General features: G+C 33.8%; 2 protein-coding genes, 1 long non-coding RNA gene and 1 pseudogene across 3 annotated transcripts; 1 reads left to right on the plus strand and 3 right to left on the minus strand.

The window, feature by feature from the left end:
* Positions 1-515: 515 nt before the first annotated feature.
* Positions 516-1,885, minus strand: LOC104706841 (uncharacterized). The gene is made up of 3 exons (XR_754500.3): positions 1,525-1,885; positions 1,080-1,293; positions 516-1,001 (listed from the first exon to the last, which is right to left on the minus strand). It is a non-coding gene; the product is annotated as an uncharacterized LOC104706841 (long non-coding RNA).
* A 796-nt stretch (positions 1,886-2,681) lies between these two features.
* On the minus strand, positions 2,682-6,365 carry LOC104709373 (uncharacterized; annotated as a pseudogene).
* Positions 6,366-7,487: 1,122 nt separating this feature from the next.
* LOC104706842 (ethylene-responsive transcription factor ERF003) lies at positions 7,488-8,605 on the minus strand. Its single transcript, XM_010423065.3, has 2 exons — positions 8,333-8,605; positions 7,488-8,219 (listed from the first exon to the last, which is right to left on the minus strand). The coding sequence occupies exons 1-2, from the start codon at positions 8,413-8,415 to the stop codon at positions 7,736-7,738; spliced, it is 567 nt and encodes a 188-aa protein (XP_010421367.1). The 5' UTR covers positions 8,416-8,605; the 3' UTR covers positions 7,488-7,735.
* An 8,416-nt stretch (positions 8,606-17,021) lies between these two features.
* LOC104706843 (uncharacterized) lies at positions 17,022-19,155 on the plus strand. The gene is made up of 4 exons (XM_010423066.2): positions 17,022-17,534; positions 18,396-18,449; positions 18,581-18,637; positions 18,739-19,155. The coding sequence occupies exons 1-4, from the start codon at positions 17,235-17,237 to the stop codon at positions 18,895-18,897; spliced, it is 570 nt and encodes a 189-aa protein (XP_010421368.1). The 5' UTR covers positions 17,022-17,234; the 3' UTR covers positions 18,898-19,155.
* Positions 19,156-19,939: the final 784 nt, after the last annotated feature.

Consider the following 19,939-nt stretch of genomic DNA (forward strand, 5'->3'; position numbering starts at 1 on the left):
CCAACGGATTACAGAGGGTATCTGTCCGTCACTTCTAGAGCGTCGGGAAAATTAAATCTGTTGGGAATCCGTCAGCTTCTCCAACAGATTTCCAACGGCATAATTATTCCGACGGATTACCAACGACTGTTGTTCCCGACGAAATTGCAACAGATATCGTCGTTGAGATGTAGCTGTCGAGGACCCGTCAGAATAATAAGCGACGGCCACTGATGACTCCCCAACAGATAATACCAAGGGAAAACTGATTGTTTCCCAAAAATGGTATTTCGTTATTCTCGACGGAATTCCCGACGGCTAAATTCCCGACAGATTTCTGAGGCTTGACTCCCGACGGATTCCCGATAACGTCTCTTTTTCTTACCGATGGAATCTCGACAATGTCTCTGTTTTTTACCGATGGAATCCCGACGGATAGTTAATGTTTTATATTTTTTTTTAAATATTTATTTTACTTTAAAAATAAATCTAATAAATATATTACTTAATATTTTTCTTTTCACCACAATTACTAATTAGTTAATAATATTTAAATTTATAAATTTGGAAATCCAAAATACAAAATAAACAAATCATCCATAAAAAGAAAATGTAATATACACAAATCAAAAAAAAAAAAGTTCCACAAAACTTAAATATTGTGATCTTATATATCTAAGAACTTGAATTCACGGGAAACTTAGATCGCATCTCTGCCATGAACGACGCAAGCTCCTCATCTCTCAGCTTGTTCCTCTCATTCTCTTTTTCCATCATCTTCTCAAGAGCTTCTATTCGGTCATCTTTCTCTTGGAGGGCACGCACAAATTCAGGATCACGATCATATATTGGTGATGAAGATGATAAAGAAGTACGATCATATATTGGTGATGAAGATGCCAAGTGATAAACAAGTACGGTCATCACTTGGCATTGAGGAGTATGTTTCATAAGGTTCTTTGAGGAGTCCATACATCATCCGATTTATAGATTTGCTAATGCCATTTCCAGATGCCTCAAACCTACAAAAGTTTGATCTAAAATTAAATAAAAAATAAAAAAAGAAAAAATCATAATTACATAAAATGTTTGAGATTTACCATGTCTCCAATGTAGTTGGGATGAGGTTTTGGGATAAGTTCTCGTCCTGGTTGAGAAACGAAATCCTCAATGGTCATTAGGATGGGAGGTGAGGCAGCTGTAGGCGATCCCGAGACTCTTGCGGAGAGGGTTTGAATCGGTGACCCAGAACCATTGGGTTCTTGTCGGTTTTGGGTGGAGCGGTTTCGACGAGAACGATATGCTTCGTAATCCCTTTGTGCAAAAAACGAAATATTACAGTTACACATAAATCCGAAAACTCAATAAAAATCAACTGAATACCCATATAAATCGTAACTAATAGATCAATTAAACAGATCTATAATATCAACAATATATCCGATTTTTTATTTTACCCAAACATTGAATCAGCCACAGATACTGAAACCAAACATTGAAAAAACGAAATCTTACATAATTGAGATAAAAGGGTAAAAAACTTACATAGTTGAGTGGTTGGGGTTGATTTGAGGAACAAAATCTGGGATTTAGAAGAGAGAAAGAGGGAGCAACAAAATCTAGGATTTATAATTGTGAATCGGTGAAGAAAAAATTTGGGGGTGAGGAACAAGAAGTGAGCCGGTGAAGAGGTGAGAAGAGAAGGTGAAAAAGTTTGTGGTTTATCTAACCCAAAATTCTAAATTAATCATTCCCGCAATATCCAAAAAATTTGGGAAAATTATTTCCCGGGTATAATTTGGTGTTTTCCGACGGAGTCCATACGGAAATTTTTAAAAATTTTCATTACTCCCGACAGTTTCCCGACGGATCTATGAAAAAAGTCCAAAAAACTTCATATATAGTTAGACAAATATATTTACTACTCAATTAGCATTACAATAACTATACTACATAGCTTGCAATTCTGTTTCATCAAAAAAACTATAAAAAAAAATAAATTTTAATATTTAATGATTCACAACATTCAAACCCTTAAGTAACATTCTAAGTGTATATGGAAACACTTATGATGAGATCATGTTAAATTTTGAAAATTTAAACTTATAGTAATATAATACACTAAAACTGATTGTAAGTGTTTGAAGAGATAAGAAATAGTGTTTGTGAATGTGTTAAGTTATAAAGTTTCATATTTTAATACCCTATACCCTAAATCCATTGGAAATCTGTTGGTAATCTGATGGTATTTCTTCAATGGCTTTCCGATGGTTTTCCGACGGAGTTTAAAACACGTGTTAAATGCATTTGAATTCATAAACCCGAAAAAACTCTTAGGACTGTTGGGGATCCGTCGGGAATTTCCGACAGATTATCAACGACATTATGATTATTTCAGGTTTTATATTTAGATTTCAATTCTATTTGAAAAACTCAATTGTTATGTAGTGTTTTGTTAGACCTAATTTGTAAAAATAAAAAAATCTATGATGTGTTTTGTTAGATTTCAAATAATTAAACAATTTTGCTATTTTTAAAATTGAATTTTGTTATCTAGAATCATTACAATTTATTTTCTAAATTACTGTCAAAATCTAAATCTCATCATCTAGATCTCATTATGTATTATAAATCGTGCATTACCATATATAGTGTTTGATCTTTTATTTTTATTCAATACAATATGAAAATAACAATTTTTTCTACTCTGATTCTGTTGAATAATCAAAAGAAATTGAGTCTGTATCATCATCAAATTCTCCAATTTCTTCCTATGACTCTGAATGCACTACTTCATTTCCGAACATGGTAAAGTCAACCACAAGATCAACTTCAAGGGAATGTTCAACCGAAGCCATCTGACAACTTTCGCTTGCCTGCAAAGGATCGTGAGCTGCAACTCCATATATTTGACCTCTTGGGTTTACCGACGTAACAGTGATCTATGGGTCGTTCATATTTGTAACTCGAGGATAGGTTAAGTAGCATACATGTAACAAGTAATGAAAATTATTAATTATATATACCATCTAATGATGCTTTTCTAATTGAATGTTAAATGAGCATACCTGGTCAGCTTGTGATGCAATAATAAATGGATCATATTTCAATAACCTTCGTACTGAATTTATTGATGTAACACCAAATTGGTCAACTCGTACGCTATCACCAATTGTGGGATCGTACCAGTCACACACAAATGCAATGCACCTTAGGTTCAACATTCCCGGATATCAAATTTCCAATATTTTGTTAAGGATACCATAGTACACAACATCGTCGGCTTTAACGGAAATACCAGAATTAATTGTTGTCCTCCTATCTCCATCATCATGAATCCTAAAAGCATACCCTCTCGTGCAATACCTCGGGTATGCCGTTGCAATGTAGTTTGGTCCATTAGAGATCTCTACTAACCATGTTGGAAATGATTGACCTTTTGAAACTCCATCTGATACCTATAAATTTTTTAGAATAATTAATAAATATATCATTTACTATTAATAATTAAAGTTACTTATATAACTTACATAATATTGAAACCAAGAAGCGAAATCCTTCTCTTTAAGCTCCTCAAGTTGATCCTCGGTATATTCCGGATAGTAGGAGCGTATTACAGCCATGTAAATCCTGTAAAACAAAAATAATTAATACTAATGAAATTTTTTATTATAAACAATTTAATTTTATAGACATAAGCATATTTTAAATACATACCTCTCATAATCAAGAATATCCTCACAGTTGGTGAGAATATACATGTGCAAGTGAGTATACCCCTGCGATGAAAGTTTAAAATTCTTCCCTTTTCCACTAAGGCGGCCGATTTGAGTAAACAAGCTTGGAACGTATACGGGATATGTTGGTTGCTCGCCACCATCGTCATGACGAGAAGGACGTCGACTCTTTGTACGAAGTTGAGAAGGAAAGTAATATTCCGCAAAGTGTGAAGCTTCTTCATGAATGCTTTGTGCCATAATAGAACCCTCGACTTTGCTTAAATTTTGAACTTTTTTCTTTAGGTGAAACATGTACCGCTCAAAAGGATACATCCATCGATATTGAACAGGGCCACCAAGTGCTGCTTTTCGCGGTAGATGAATAGGTAGATGTTCCATAACATCAAATAAAGACGGTGGAAATATCTTCTCAAGATTGCAAAGAAGAATGGGTATATTTTGTTCCAAATTGCGGATACCGTCAACAGTAAGTGTTCTTGTGGATAAGTCCCGAAAGAAAGCACCAATTCCTACAAAATTGTGCTAAATTTTTTATTATTATTGTTAATTTATAATAGATATAAAATATGTTAATCGTTAACAACTAAAATGTACCTGCAATTGCTTCGTGCACATTTGTTGGCAGAAGATTGGCAAAAGCAAATAGAAGAAGTCGTTGCATAACAACATGACAATCATGACTCTTCATTTCTATAAACTTTCCTTCTTTAATATCAACGCAATTACGCAAGTTAGATGCGTAACCGTCAGGAAACTTCACACTGTGGGTAATCCAGTCAAAAAAAGCCGCCTTTGAAGCCGCATTTAACCGATATATCGGAACTGGGCATCTCCCGTTTGCCATTATCTCAAGCTCAGGCCTAGAGCAAATATATGGCAAGTCTAATCTAGACTTCAAATTGTCCTTTGTCTTCCCTGGAATGTTTAGGACAGTGTTCATGAGATTGTCAAAGACGTTCTTCTCTGTGTGCATGACATCAATATTATGCTTTAACAAAAGGTCTTTCCAATATGGAAAATCAATGCAATTGTGATTTACACCAACACCGTCAACAGGATCATGTCCATTACCACCGACGTCAGGAGTCCTTGCTGCTCCAAAATCTCTAAACTGATTCAACATAGTCTCACCATCTATAACAGGAGGTGGATCATCATACACTTTCTTATTCTTTGTAAACAAATTCCTTGAACGACGATAAGGGTGATCAGGTGGTAGAAATCTTCGGTGACAATCAAACCAACATGTCTTGCGTCTGTGACTTAATTGGAATGCATCTGTGTTATCTTGACAATACGGACATGATAATCGTCCATGAGTGGTCCATCCAGATAGCATACCATATGCTGGAAAATCGCTTATGGTCCACATTAATGTCGCTCGCATCTGAAAATTTTGTTGAGTTGATACATCATATGCTTCAACAACGTGCTCCCATAACATTTGCAACTCATAAATCAATGGCTGGAGGAAGATATCAAGTGACCTCTTTGGATGCTCTGGACCGAGAACAAGAACTGAGAGGAACAAAAACTCTCGTCGCATGCACAATGATGGTGGCAGATTGTAAGGTGTTACGATTACCGGCCATAATGAATATTGCCTTCCGTGCTTCCCAAATGGGTTGAAACCATCTGTACAGAGTCCTAAGTAAACATTTCGTCGCTCAAACGCAAATCTGGATACACTGACTGAAAATGTCTCCATGCTTCTGCTCCTAAAGGATGTGTGATCTTTCCTTCTTCTCTTCTATGCTCTGCATGTCATCTCATTGGCTCAGCTGTACGTTCAGATTGATATAACCTCTTTAACTTGTCTGCTAAAGGTAAATACCACATTCGTTTATAAGGAATGGGAACCCTGCCACTTGTTTCTTGAAATAGTGGTTTGCGACACCATTTACATCTTCTACGGTTTTCGTCTTGTCTCTAGTATATCATGCAATTTTTGATTCACACATCTATTATCTGATACGGCAACCCAAGACCAGCAACCAGTTTCTGAACCTCGTAGTATGAAGCTGGTGAAATATTATCTTCAGGCAAAACGTCTTTCACAAAATCTGTTATCGCATCAACACAGTCCTCAGCTAAATTGTAGTCTGTCTTAATCGTCATCAATTTACTTGCAGATGATAAAGGAGAATGACCCTCTCTACATCCTGGGTATAACGGTTGTTTCGTTGCATCTAACATTCCAAAAAACTTTTGGGCTTCTAAATTAGGTTTCTCTATCCTATCTCCATCACCACTAGTCGACTGCATATTTTCCCTATATGCATCATTCACCATCGGAAAAGTACCTACACTAAAATCTATATCCGTTATTTGTTCTTCTAAGCTAACAACAATATTTGGTTCGCTAGTACTAGCATAATCCGACCGTTCTCCATGAAGAAACCAATTCTTATAACCCGTCATAAACCCATTGCAATACAAGTGATTCCACACTAAATCAATCCTAATATTATGAGAATTTTGGCAAAGAGAACATGGACATTTTAACTTACGTGTTTTCTTAGCTTCCGGTTGCTGACAAGCCAATTCCATGAACTCGCCTACGCCTCTTGCATACTCATCTCTTAATAAGTTAGATTTTGGATCCATCATTGGTTACACCATCCACGATTTAAAATAAGAAGACATTTTTCTCGTTTTTTTTTTGGAGAGCAAGAAAAATATAGTAAGAATAAGTTTGTTTTGAGAATGAGTTTTGATACTTATTTATAGAAGTCATGTCCGTCGGGAATCCATTGGGAATCCGTCGAAACTCTGTCGGCCATATGTAAATTCAAATGGCTAAAACAACGATAACAATGGATCACCGACAATTTTCAAACGACTATAATAACGGTAACATATGACCGATGGAATACCAACGGAGTTCTGATGAAATTGTCTAACGGACTCCGTCGGGATATGGTCCAGAATTCCTAACGGACCAATTCCCGTCGGTAATTACCGACAGATTACCAACAGTGTACAACAGATCAAATCTTCTTGTATATTAGTCGAGAATCCGTCGGAAATGGCCGACAGGATTTGGTCCGTTGGGAATTCCGTCGAAAATCGCCTTGTTTTCTTGTAGTGCGAGACACAAACTTCTTTCTTTCTCATTCGAGTTCGTTATGTAATTTTGGTTTATGATAAGTTTGTTTTATGAGGGTCAAGTTTCTACTCTTGATTTAGGTTTTTTTTTTGTTCGTGCATGTCACCATATATATGCATTGATCTCTTGTACAACTATACATGTTACATGTATATTTAGCCATATATCCTTTTTCTTGCACTCAACCATTTTTTTCCTATTTTAATATAAGTGCTGGAAAACACAAATCCCTCTAATTTAAAAGTTGGATTTTATGGTCGTCAAGCCACACAGCTAGGGACACTCTTTTTCTACTTCTCGCAGCAATCCCAAATTGAAAAAAAAAAAAAAAAAAAGACAGAAGTAGATTACATTAAAAGAAATTAAAATGAAGGCCCACCGTTGAAAAACGAAAAAAATGCATAGAACAAAGACCAAAAGCTAAACTCAAAATATTCAAACACCTTCTAAACTCTCTTCTCTCTTCTTTCTTCTCTCTTCTTTCTTCTCTCTTCTCTCTTCTCTCTTCTCTCTTTTAGATCTCTTTCGTCTCATTGTCCTATCTTTTCACTACATTAAATCCTCACTTATTCACACATGTGTAAAATTTAGTTTTGGGTTAAAGTTCAATTGGTTTACAAGGTGAAAACAAGAAAACGATGGGAAAAAAGACAAAGAAATTGATAACAATTTTTATATCATAAAAAGATACTATACATTACATAATATAGCATATGATCGATTGCTCTTATAGAAACTAGAATCAGTGTTTCAAAAGAGGCCAATTCAGATCAAAATGTCTCTGAAATTAGCCTTTGTCCTCTTCTTCTTCTTCTCTCATCACTACTACTCAACGACGCCGTTTTGTGGAAGTAAAATAAAATAAAATTAAAATAAAAAGAATACGCTAAAACGACAGGGCCGTTTCTCACATCGTCTGAGTTGGTAAAACAGAACAAAGCTCAATGGAACCGTAGTGAAGCAGCTCCTCAATCATTTGCTCAATATGATCTTCCTCCAAGGGACTAAAGTTCTGTTCCATATTCGTGTTTCCATCTTCCCACTTGATCTCAGTCGTCTCTGTCATTACTCCTCCTCCCCTGTTAAACTGATTTACGTTGGCCATCACGCAGTTGATGTCCCCGTCGGTCTCCGCGGGTCGTAATCTTGCGGTCTGCGTTTGCTTTTGGGTTTGCGTTTGTTTGGTCATCTGAAGAGAAGCCATGTAGCATTTGTGGAGTTTGGCTGTGAGAGTGGCGGAGAGAAGCTTCGAAGAGGAAGTAGGAACGGCGTTAGGGTTGTAAGGGAAGTTGGTACGTGCTCTTGGGCCACACATTAGCCTCGCCGCCTCATCATAAGCCCTAGCCGCATCCTCAGCCGTCTCAAATGTCCCCAACCAGATTCTTGTTTTCCTATAACCAAAAATAAAAAACATATAATGAGCTTCGGTTTAGAACTTCTTACTTAATAAAAACAAAAAAGGGTATATTGGTATCTTAAAGTAAAGGGGGAGAAGAGTGTTTACAAGAGAGGGTGACGAATTTCGGAGACCCAAGAGCCCCAATGCCTCTGTCTAACGCCTCGAAAACGTTGTTGTGGTCGTGCCATTTAGTGATTGTGGAGAATGGAGAATATGGTTCAGGTGAGTTTAGTGTTTGTGTTTTGTGGAAATGTTATGAAAGTGAAGAAAGAAAGAATGATATGATGAGAGTGAAGGAGCGTTTTTGGAAGAGTGAAGGGTGGCTATAAGTACTATTGGCTTTAGCTTCGTGAGAGAGAGAGAGAGAGAGATAAAGATAGAAATGTTTTTTTGTGCATAAATTTTTCTTATGGCAATTAACTGGCAATCAATTTGGTCCTAAATTGGACCCACGCCATTACCAATACGACCCAAAAAATCTCATGGATTTTGTTTTATGAGAGATAGAGCTATATTAATTTCTTTATTCTTAATTTACTTCATTTGTTGTATTCGAAGTTGCTGCGACATGGGCAAATGGATTATCTAATACTGTCAGATATGGTATTAATTATACTGAAAATTTGAAAGCTTAGAAACTACATGCTAAACTGTCGGAAAATTTTATATATATTAGTATTTTTTTAAAACTATAGTTTTGGAAAACTATAGTTTTTTAAAACTATAGTTTCTACAAACTGAAAACAAAAATCAAATTTATGACCAAACAAATTTACCATAATTTGTATTAGAAAAAAAAGTACACTATTATTAATAACTTCACAAGATTCTTTTTTTCTAAAATTAAATCTTATTTTTTTCCTGTAGTAGTACTATGACGATAACCATTTTAATGTCAAGTGTTCTAAGTTTAGTTACTTTTTGTTCTGTCGTAAGTTACATATAGTATAGTTGAACAGAAAATATGTTTTATCCTGTACGTCCCAAGTTATAGACGTACATTTTTTTTAAGGTAAATTTAATAGCTACGAATTTAATAACAACCCTATACTTATAGCATGCATATTTATATGCATTAATATATTTTTCCAATTGTGAACAAGCTGGATCCAAAAAAAAGATTTTGGCTGCGGTGAAACTTCAAACCCACTGTATCTAATTTCACATGGGTTTGATCAGCACAACATGTCTCTATATCATAGATACTGCCAAATTTTTCTAGATTTTTCTCCCCAAATAATTAAGAATAACGATAATAATTGGAAAAAATAGTTTGATAACTAGTATGACTCTTTCATCACCATTCTTCGCCCATGTGAGCCTTCGATAATGACTCAATCAAACAACCAAAACCATCTTCGACTATCATCTTCTTCTTTTTTTAATTATTGAAACAAACCTTAATGTATTGTGTCATCATATTCATACCCATGATTTCTGAGTGTACAGTTTACCTACGAGTCTGCGACCTATTTAAAAAAAACAATTATACATTAGTAGGTTTCAGACTCAATAATAATTGAAATAAGAGGTAATGGAAAGAATATGTTGGGCAAAAGAGTGTGCAGGTAGAATGGATACATCAAAAATGACAAGTGCCAAATTTTATTGGTTCAGTCCAGTAACAAATTGGTGAAAGAATCTTACCGCAATTATGACAACAAGAAAAAACACTAGAGAAGGTCATTAACTTTTTTATCAAATAATTGATCATTTTAACCCTACTAATAATCATTTTTAACCCTAATAGTTAATCAGCTTATGCTTTTTTTGTCGATGTGTCTATAAATCTACATCCATGTCCATAAGAAAACGAAAAAAAAAAAAAAAAAATTATCTCTCTCGGTGGCGTTGTGAAAAAAAATACAAATATTTTCTCGGTAGCATTGAACAGTAAGTTAGAAAATTGCAAAAGATATCTTTGAATTTTTCTTTTCTAAAGTTAAATTATATTCAACCTAAAAAACATTAAAACATCTATCCAACTCATGAACAAAAAAAAACTCCCCAATGTAATCATCGTATGTGTTGGAATGAATACATGTAAATGTTGATAGGTTAGTCGGCCGCAAAGAAGTGGCCCTAAGTTAGTGAATCGATACTCGAACTATATATGGTCTTTTCCTTTGCCTTCCGAATTGTATCATCTACCCCATTATTTTCCAACGTTCATATTAGAAGTTTACGACTTTTCTGTATTATTTTAGGCTGTTGTACCAAAAAAACAAAAAAGGTATTATTACAGGCTCCATTATTTCTCACAGTAATTTTTTCCAGTGTATATACCTTTGAAGTATAAAGTATTAACACTAATTCAGTTGTAACTTTATGAATTAGACAATAAATAATGCTATAAGTCGAAATAATCTTTATTAGAAACTTAACTTATTCTTTGTTTGATCGACCAATATCATTTTTTTTTTTCATCAAATAATGAAGCAAAGCATGTGGGAGTGATAAGTTCAAACAAAGACTGTTTTTATTTTAATTTTTTTGTCTATTTGTTACTGTTTTGGCACGTGTAAGTATAGTGACTATTCATTCTTCCAAGTATCAACTTAGTACCATACTTCTGAAAGAGAAAGAGTATTCAATATCAATATATCTCCCAAATACAAACAAATTAATTAATATGTTCATTACAGTAGATTCTATTCTAGGTAACACAATTATAAATTGTAACTGATATAGATAGATTCATTCCATACGAAGTTCTGCATGCTATAAATCTTGCAAAACATTTATAGTTATGAATTAACAATTAGACCATTCGCTAAATATGTGTAGATTGTTAACATAGAGATAGAGGGTCATCATATATGTTTGGTAAATCATATTATTATTAACTTATCTTAATTGGGTTTGGTCGAACATATTACGATTAGTGTTTTGGGACTACATACAAAGTTATGGGATAATCAGACAAGTATTATGAATAAATTAAGTAGGACTCTACGGCGTAAACGCGTGACTTGGGACCCATAACGACATACACAAACATGGGTGATGAAAGGGTTTTGATTGTGATTCATGTCGTTTTCTTCCTTCAGCTATATAAAATTATATAGTAATAAATAATATACCAAAATCATCAAAATCATAATTTATTAGTGAAAAGATTAACTGTAGACAATATGATTTAATTTGTAGATAAATGTGTAAATAATAAGGTGACGTCCATATCAAAGACCGCCATTCTCTCGTCTCATTCCACACCCAGTCACATGCAAAGTATGGAGGGTCCATTGAATCCACAACAAAAGGTCACAACAAAACTAATATTCTATAGAACAAATGTAGTTTTAATCATATAAAAATTTAGTCATACATATATCATATATGTAAATAGGTTTGTATGGTAATGGATTGGAGTTAATTCAACATGGACTTTGGAAGGTTTCAGAGACATTGTTCCTCAGCTTGCATACACACATGCAGTATCTTTTGGTGTTATCTATGCATTTTTATGTTCTTGGTACAAGAGAATCTAATCTATGTTGACAATATTTTCCTTATTATAATTTGAAATAACTGAAAGAAACAAAATGTTATCAAGTTTGTTTGCTTTTTTTTGTATATTTATGTCGGAAGATGGAAAATTTCACAAACATTAAATCAAAAGTACTTACTGGTGATGACTCTTGTCATTTCAATTATATGGTTTGAATGTTGCTAATTGTTGGCACTAAAGCAACTAATTCCACAATATTTAATTGCTCAAAACTTTAGATCGTTTTTCCCGATGAAATAAGATTGGCATACCTTTGAAGATCAGGGTGCATAAATTACGATAACCAACGTAAGTTATTTTTAAAAAAATGTGAAGAGTGATCGTGTAATTTACGCTTAATTTAAGCTTCACTTATCGAATTCATTTAATCTGACCTATCGCAAATGAAGTTAATAGTAGTGGTCAAGAGAGCACATAAAGACATGATGATATAACGTCCAAGAACAAGATAAGAATGTGAGTATGAAGAATGTTGCCATGAACTTGCATATCATCTAGGGAAAATAGCATTCATATTGTTTTAATTCCTTATATAAATTGGTTTTAAAAATTTGTTCGATATTTATTTGATAATTTTTATTTTTTTTAAATCATCATTCATGTTTTTCAGTTATATATTCAATTGTTTCACAGTTTCATTTTGATATTAATCTAGCCTAAAATATTTTGATGTTATATTGATTTTGCTATTTATTATGTTGTTCTATTGTACTCCCTCCGTTTTAAAATATAGGATGTTTTAACTAAAGCACGTAGATTAAGAAGTCTTTACTTTTAAAGAGTTCAACTAATCAGAAACAATACTGTATAATATAAAATATTAAACTAATCTAAAAGTTGCATAAAAAATTGAAAACATCCTATATTATGAAACAAAAAACTTCTCTAAAACATCTTATAATTTGAAACGGAAGGAGTCTTATTTACTGCTTAAGTATCATATAGTATATATTATCCTATAGTATTTTTGGTAATTATTTTACCTGTATTTTAATGTTCAGTCATTTTATCGGTAACCAAACAAAACATCATACAGTAGTTGTTTCCTATCACTCCTCACATTGCATAACCGAATAAATTTAAAATGTAATACAATGATAACAATAGTACAAATGATTTGATCTTAGAAACTCTAATCAATGAGGACTCAATAAGAATAGAAGTAGAAGAAGTAGAAGTGATCAACTTGGAGAGAAGAAAATAATTGAAAACTCTCCTAGAGAACGCGGTTTGGGTCCTTTTTGGAGCAAAGCTGAGGAGAGAGCAAGTAAATTGTAACATTTGACTACCAAAAAGACAGAGAAATTGGAGTGTGACTTTTTGTCATTCCCATTCACCGCACTCCATGGGATCTTTGTTCCCTCCTTATCTCTTAATCCGTTGGAAGTTTTTTGTTCTTACAGACATAAATACAAAATGCTTCTAGTATTTCTTAGCCACACACAAAAAAAAAGTTCTTTTGATTATATAATAAGAAAACCAACAACTCCTAATTTGCTACATAAATTATTGTATCTGTTTTAAATTGTAATTGATATCCACATCACCTCTTTTTTTTTTCATTTCTAACATCATCTTTAAATATATATATATATATGTATATACATATATTTATTGAAATAGGTTTTGTTATAACAAAAAAAATTCTAATTTTCTTTCAGCTTTAAATTAAGTTTTTTTTTTTTTCTTATGTAACATTTTTTCGTATTCTTTTATATAACATATCTACTGTATATTTATGATAAGAAAATGTTTAAATTTGGTGAAAATGAAAAAAAAAATACAATTATATTTCGTGAGGCAAAAATGCTAAACCCATCTCTCGGCTCGTTTCCATGTTCCATGTGCCTTTTGTTCATTAATGCAATTTTCTCCGCTCAACAAGAACATCAATTATAAGTTTCTTTGGCTCATTCTGAAACTATATTGAATCTCATTTCAATTTCCATTTTATTGTTGTAATCATTTTGCGCAGGGAATAGTTAGTATATATTTTTATCTTATTGGACAGTTTATTGGAAACCAAAATTTTTGGACTGAAAGTCTGAAACCTTGGGGACCTATAACCGACTGTATGTCATTTAAACTGTCTTCATTTGTCAATTAAAAAAAATGTGTTTGTTTCAATCCTTACATAATTTTATTTATATAGGAAAAATCATTAGATGTGCTTTCTTCATGTATTGGTACATGTGTGTGTGTGTGTCAATACAAGGAATAGTATACAATGAATGAAAGAACTTTGATTCACTAGGCCATGTGAATATGTGATGTGAGCTTTGGGACAATGTTGAATCTCCCAAATCCCAATGGTTTAATCTGGAAGAAGAAACTTTGACTTTATCGGTAGGTAGTGTTGTTCTTTCAGTTTTCACGTTGCGATTTTTTCTCATGTCACTCTCATGACTCATGAGTCTCACATCCCATAGCAGCACCAGCACATGTACGTCCATATCTAACACAGACACTGTATGTATCTTAGTTTCACGAAAAGCTTATGTTTATAACTTGTCTTGTTTTTTATTATATAGTTGAACATGTACTTATAGTTATTTGCTTTGGACATTACAACCGGACCCAATGGGATGTATGTTAGTAAGGTTACTGTATCATCCAAATATTAGTTGTAAAAATTCAATTCAACATTCAAGATTTAGTTAAAATATATTCATAAAAATATCTTGAAAGAAAGCTTAAATGTATTGTCGACAAAAAAAAAAAAAAAAAAAAAAAAAAAAAAAAAAAAAACCCTATGACGACAACAAAACTAGCTCTTTTAGACCGACCAAAATACAGGGAGATGAGAATGTTGAATGAATTAGTGGGATAGGTCTGGTCAACGATGAAAACTCGATGTCTTAAATGGGCCTAGCCCACTAATTGTTTTACGCAATCCAACATTCCAACTATCATAAATCCGCCAATCTCATTTCTCTTTGGTGCTCCCATGCGTTTGCACTTCTCTTTGGTTAAATATTGAGAATAGATATGAGTTTACTATAGGGGTCCGAGACTAATCTCTGGAGAGAGACTATCCTACGGGTAGGGTCCTTCAGGTTTGCAAATGGGCCGTAAGCAATGGGCCCATACCCATGTGGCCAAAGAGATAAAGCTAGCAATTATGCGCTTGGGGAGAATCGATCCCTGACCTGGACCAATAGGACGACTCTTCCTTCCAAGCTAGAACCACTAGCCCACCACTTCATGGTTTGAGTTTACTATATGTTGAAATTGATACTTTTTGTTAGTAATTTTAGATGGGAAATATGAAAAAGTCTTATTTGGGTATAAATGATTGTACTGTAGGTATTAATCCCATTGCCTACATCTTTGTTTTAGTTCAGTTTCATAAGCTGTTTGTTTGATTTTTGACAATTTCATGAGCTCATTGAAATGAAATTACATTCTCTGCAGCATTACATGAGTATAATCACAGTAAGAACTTTTTTTTTAATTAATGTGAGAACAAAATAGTGTACATGAAGTCTTGCTTCTTTTTTTTTTGACCACTTTCCAATGCTAAACCTTAGAAAAATCAAACAAGGCATGGCTATGTTCCACGTTATATAGCTTCTAAAAGGAATTTGAATAGAACTCAACGCCACCAAAAATGACATTGTTGGTTTAAGGATAGATTTTCAAAACGAGCACATATGCTTGTTAACAAAACCTATCATACACTCCCATGAAATATTGTTCATTTCTAGGAGATGGATTATACAAATTTTGGAAGCTGGATCTGAAAGAGCATGTGCAAGCTTACGTCATGGGCTAGGCGCTTCGTAGTTCTTAAGGTGGGATTAAAGATCACATGTAATTTCTAGAGTGACAATTGGATGGAGTTAGTTCCATTAATAGAGGTCACTAGGAAATTAGGGGCAAGAGTTTCAGGGCTTCAAAAAGATGCTTCATCGCTGGCAGGTTTCTAGGCTTCACAACGCAACCTCTAAACCGACATGTGTTTTGCTCGTAGAGGTTAAGAACATTCTCCGAAATCATTTGGATCCAGTATCAAGAGATCAGCGGGTAAGACCTCAATGAATCTCTCTTCTAGCCTCTTGGTCTGGTTCCTTTCATGTATAATGTGCTATGTTGTTTCTTTTGTTGTTAATGTTACTCATTATAGGAGGCACTATTGTATGTTTCCATTCCAAGCTTCTTGGACTAATGAAGGTATTAAGTTTTTTTAAAAAAATATTGTTCATTTTGTGACTTCTTGGAGGGACGACCATCCATGAACATTTTCAATATAGTTTGTGAACTTACGTTTAAGTAACACCAACTTGATTTTTTTTTTAATAACATACATATATATATATATATATATATGGATATAAACAGATTCACGGACTACAAAATCGAAAGATAAAATAATTATGTGAATTTTGAACTCGATCGGTAACTAACGGGAAAAAGAAGACTCAGGTCAGGTCACTCGCATGCAAACAACTCTGGCGGTTATAAAAGAGCCACTTTGTATCAAGATTTTAACAGTGAACCGTCTGATCTGAGTAACCGGTTCCGGCCATTCAAGTCGTTCTCGACGAGCCTGATCCCACGACTCATTCCCAAAAGAGAATGACCACTCGAACTAATCCTAAATCCCACAACTTTATAATTTCCTACCTTGCAAAAAAAATTGCTTTACTCACGACTTCGCCGCCGCCTCGCCTTCACACAACCACCTCCGAAGATCTTAATTAAGAAAACCTTAATCCGGTATTTGGACGAAACAAAAAAACGGCAGTCTCTAGAGAATTAATGGTTTAATAGTTAATTTAAATTAGAAGAGAGAACTTGGCAAAGATTGTGAGTTCTAATATCTGTCACTAAAACACCAATTAGTTAATCTCATGTTAAACTTTCAATATATTTTTTTTAATGTTTTTTTTTGGTTAAAGTATATATATAAAAAATGTTCTATCTTTTATATTTAGACATTGTAATGTATCATTAATTAATATATATTTCATCTTGATAGAAAATATCATACCTAGTTCTATTTTTATTTTATAAACATATAGTTTGACGGTATATTACCTAAATCTTTATTATGGATTTATGGTTAACTAGTTTCAATATTGAGTAATGCAAACAAAAAAAATCCCAAATTATATATCATATATACCTCTTTAACCATAGCTAATTCACTAAGTATCGTACGTATGCTATCTCAGGTAATTTGTTTTGTTATCCAATCTAATCTAGTCAAAATTTGAATAAGCCAAAATATTGATTGCTTCTCTCCTACTTAATTCTCCCACATCTTCACACGTACTAATTATTTTATATAACAAAATAATCAGTTAAATAAAAATATCAGAGATAAAGAATAAAAACAAACAACCTTTAATCAAATATCATCATTTCGTCTCCTTCCTTTTCTCTCTTTTATCTCTCTCTCTCTCTCTCTCTCAAAGTTAGTATCTCATTACACACCTTTACGCTTCGTTTCTATCTTCTTCTTGGTGTTTTCTTCAGCTTTGGATTCAGAGAATGGTTTCATCAGATGACTGGACGAAGTGCGCGATGAGAGATGGAGAAGTTGTGGCAGAGCTTTTGGTGACGCTTAAAGAAGCCAAAGTAATCAAGAATCCGACTGTAGCAGCGCTCCGGTGGGGGATCCGACAGCCACGGTCTCAGTCTCCAAGAAAAGAAGCTGAATCTAGATGTAGTCCAAGTACACCACTCTCTTGGAGTGGCGGTTGTGGTGGTTCTTCTTCTTCTCCATCTGGTTATGTCGATGGTTACGAAGCTACTAGTCGTCGAATCAGTTCCGTTGGATCTAGATCCAAGGTTCGTTTCTATTTCTTGATTATATGCCGACTTAACTGATCTGTTTCTTTTGTTCCATTTCTCTGTTCTGAATCGATCAAACTCTTCATCTAAAAACCTAATTCTCGATTTTGAAACTTGGGTAACAAGATTTTCAGTTTTTCCAACATACCAAAGATTCTAGATTTGTAACCATTTTGTTTTTTTTTGTTGTTACCTTTTTCAATGTTACTGCTCCGTCTGATAAGATTCCAGACGTCCTTTTTTGTTTTTTGCCTTCAAGAAGCTCATTGACCAAAACAAATCATACGAGTAAAAAACAAAGCTCCGAGTGTTTTTTAACTAGAGAGGGTATTCTTGTCATTTCAAAAGGCGCCCGTTTGATACGTTGTCGTTTTGGTTTTTGTGTTTGTTGGGTATGATTTGAGTTATGTCCACTATGGCACTATGTCACTATGTCACAGTAGACCCCATAGTTTCTTTTGGCCTTTGACTATGTTGTTGTGTCTATAACCAAGGTCCAAGAGGATGTTTCCAACTGATGTTGGTTGTTTCAGGCTAGTGTATTAACATTTGAAATAAGCATGCAGAGGAGCATCATCAGCTTTGGGTTATATTTGGTGGTGGTTTGATATCATTGGGATTAGTTGTGTTTGATTTGCTAATGAGAGAGTTTAAGGATTAGTTGTGTCTTGTTTGAAAGAAAGAGAGTTAGGTTATCAACCTTGACGCGTTATTTAAATGTTGTATGGGTCACATGGGACCTTTTTTTTCTCAACATTCAATTTATGTGGGGACTTTCAAGTTTTCAACTTCTGTTTCTTGTGACTCAACTTTATTATTAACCACCTTTCATTAAAACGTTCTTGTTCTTTATCTTAGGTTCTTGTAACCGCAGACTTGGATTTTGATGTCAAGAAGTTACAGAAGAAAAAGGTACAAATTAAACCACTTCCTCTCTTTTATGATTAAGATTTACTTGAGTGATCACAAGCAATACTTCTTGGTTGTTGATGATATGTGACTCTTTCAGCATTATAATATTGTTTTTTCGATTCTATAATCAGGACATTGCATTGCTCAGATCACCATTTAGCGAGAACAATGACTTGAAGAGAATGAAGGTGAACACACATATTTCCAAATTCACTCTCGTTCTCCACCTTTTGTTGTTTGACTTGGTGATTATACTAAACAAAACAACAAAACCCCTTTTCTGTTTTAGATGGATCATAGTCAAAATCCCGTAGAGAATGAGATTTCTAAGGCGGATGGCAATTTCCTGCTACCAGATTTGAATATAATGCCATGTGAGGAAAATAGTCACTACTATCCGTCTTTGGGTGTGGAAACGACACTATATGGGATAAGGATCTTAAGATGAAAGGAACTCAACTTTAACCATTAGAAAAGTGGTTTGAGAACCTGGTTTGATCAGAGTAAGGTGATCTGATCATCTTTTGGCTGGGCTTTTGAAAAGGGGTTCGCCAGTTCTCGCCACGCATGAGCTCGAAAAGATGAAAAGATCTTTCTACGTATAAAAAATTCCTCAGATGAAGTTTCCATTACATTGTGGAGTGGTTTTTATAAAGATAATGTGTAAGATAAGACAAAGCTAAGAGGAAAATATAATTTTTGATAACTTCTTTGTAGCAACAACAAAAATAGATATTTCGTGTTATTTTGTCTATATTAGCACAAGGGATAATGGATGTTTCTTCATTATTAAAATAAAACTGAAGAAAATATGGAATTTAGTTTGTCTCTTTTCAAGATGAAAATAAAAACAAAGGAGTAACACAACACCTACATATAATGTCACTTTCGACCACATTATCCATTTGTAGAAACTTAAAAATATATATATGAGAGTCCCACTTGATTTAGCCTTGAAAACTAAAACAAATCAAACCCAAATATATGTCCAAAATCGGCTTAATAAGATTCTTATTTCATCCCACAAAAGAAGCCTATATTGGCTATGGAGTATGGACCTTTGGGCTGAATCCCTGGAACGACCAACTTTTATCAACTTCTTACGTAAAAAAAATGGCATTAAGGATTAACCAAAATCTAACATCTTACGTGGGGAAAACATGTCTCAAAAAGTTAACTTGTAGAAAATTGTAGTATTACACATCAGCCAACTGTTAGAGAATGCAATAGTACTTATGATTTCACTAAAGTGGTTTACATGTACGAGATGTATCAGTATCATCATAGAATTTAAAAGTTATGGGCCTCATTCTCATAAGATTTTAGTAGTTGAGATGGTAACATTTTCTTCTAGGCCCAGTCGGGTATTTTGAGCTAAAACTAAGTCTTATTTGGATCTACGGGAAAATTAATACCTCTAATGGAAAAGGTCTTTATGAATATCAAAATTGATGCTTAATCTGATGCTTTCAAATATTAAATGAGAACAG

The sequence above is a fragment of the Camelina sativa genome, chromosome 8 (genome assembly GCF_030686135.1).
Source record: "Camelina sativa cultivar CO46 ecotype springtype chromosome 8, ASM3068613v1".
Classification (NCBI taxonomy): domain Eukaryota; kingdom Viridiplantae; phylum Streptophyta; class Magnoliopsida; order Brassicales; family Brassicaceae; genus Camelina; species Camelina sativa.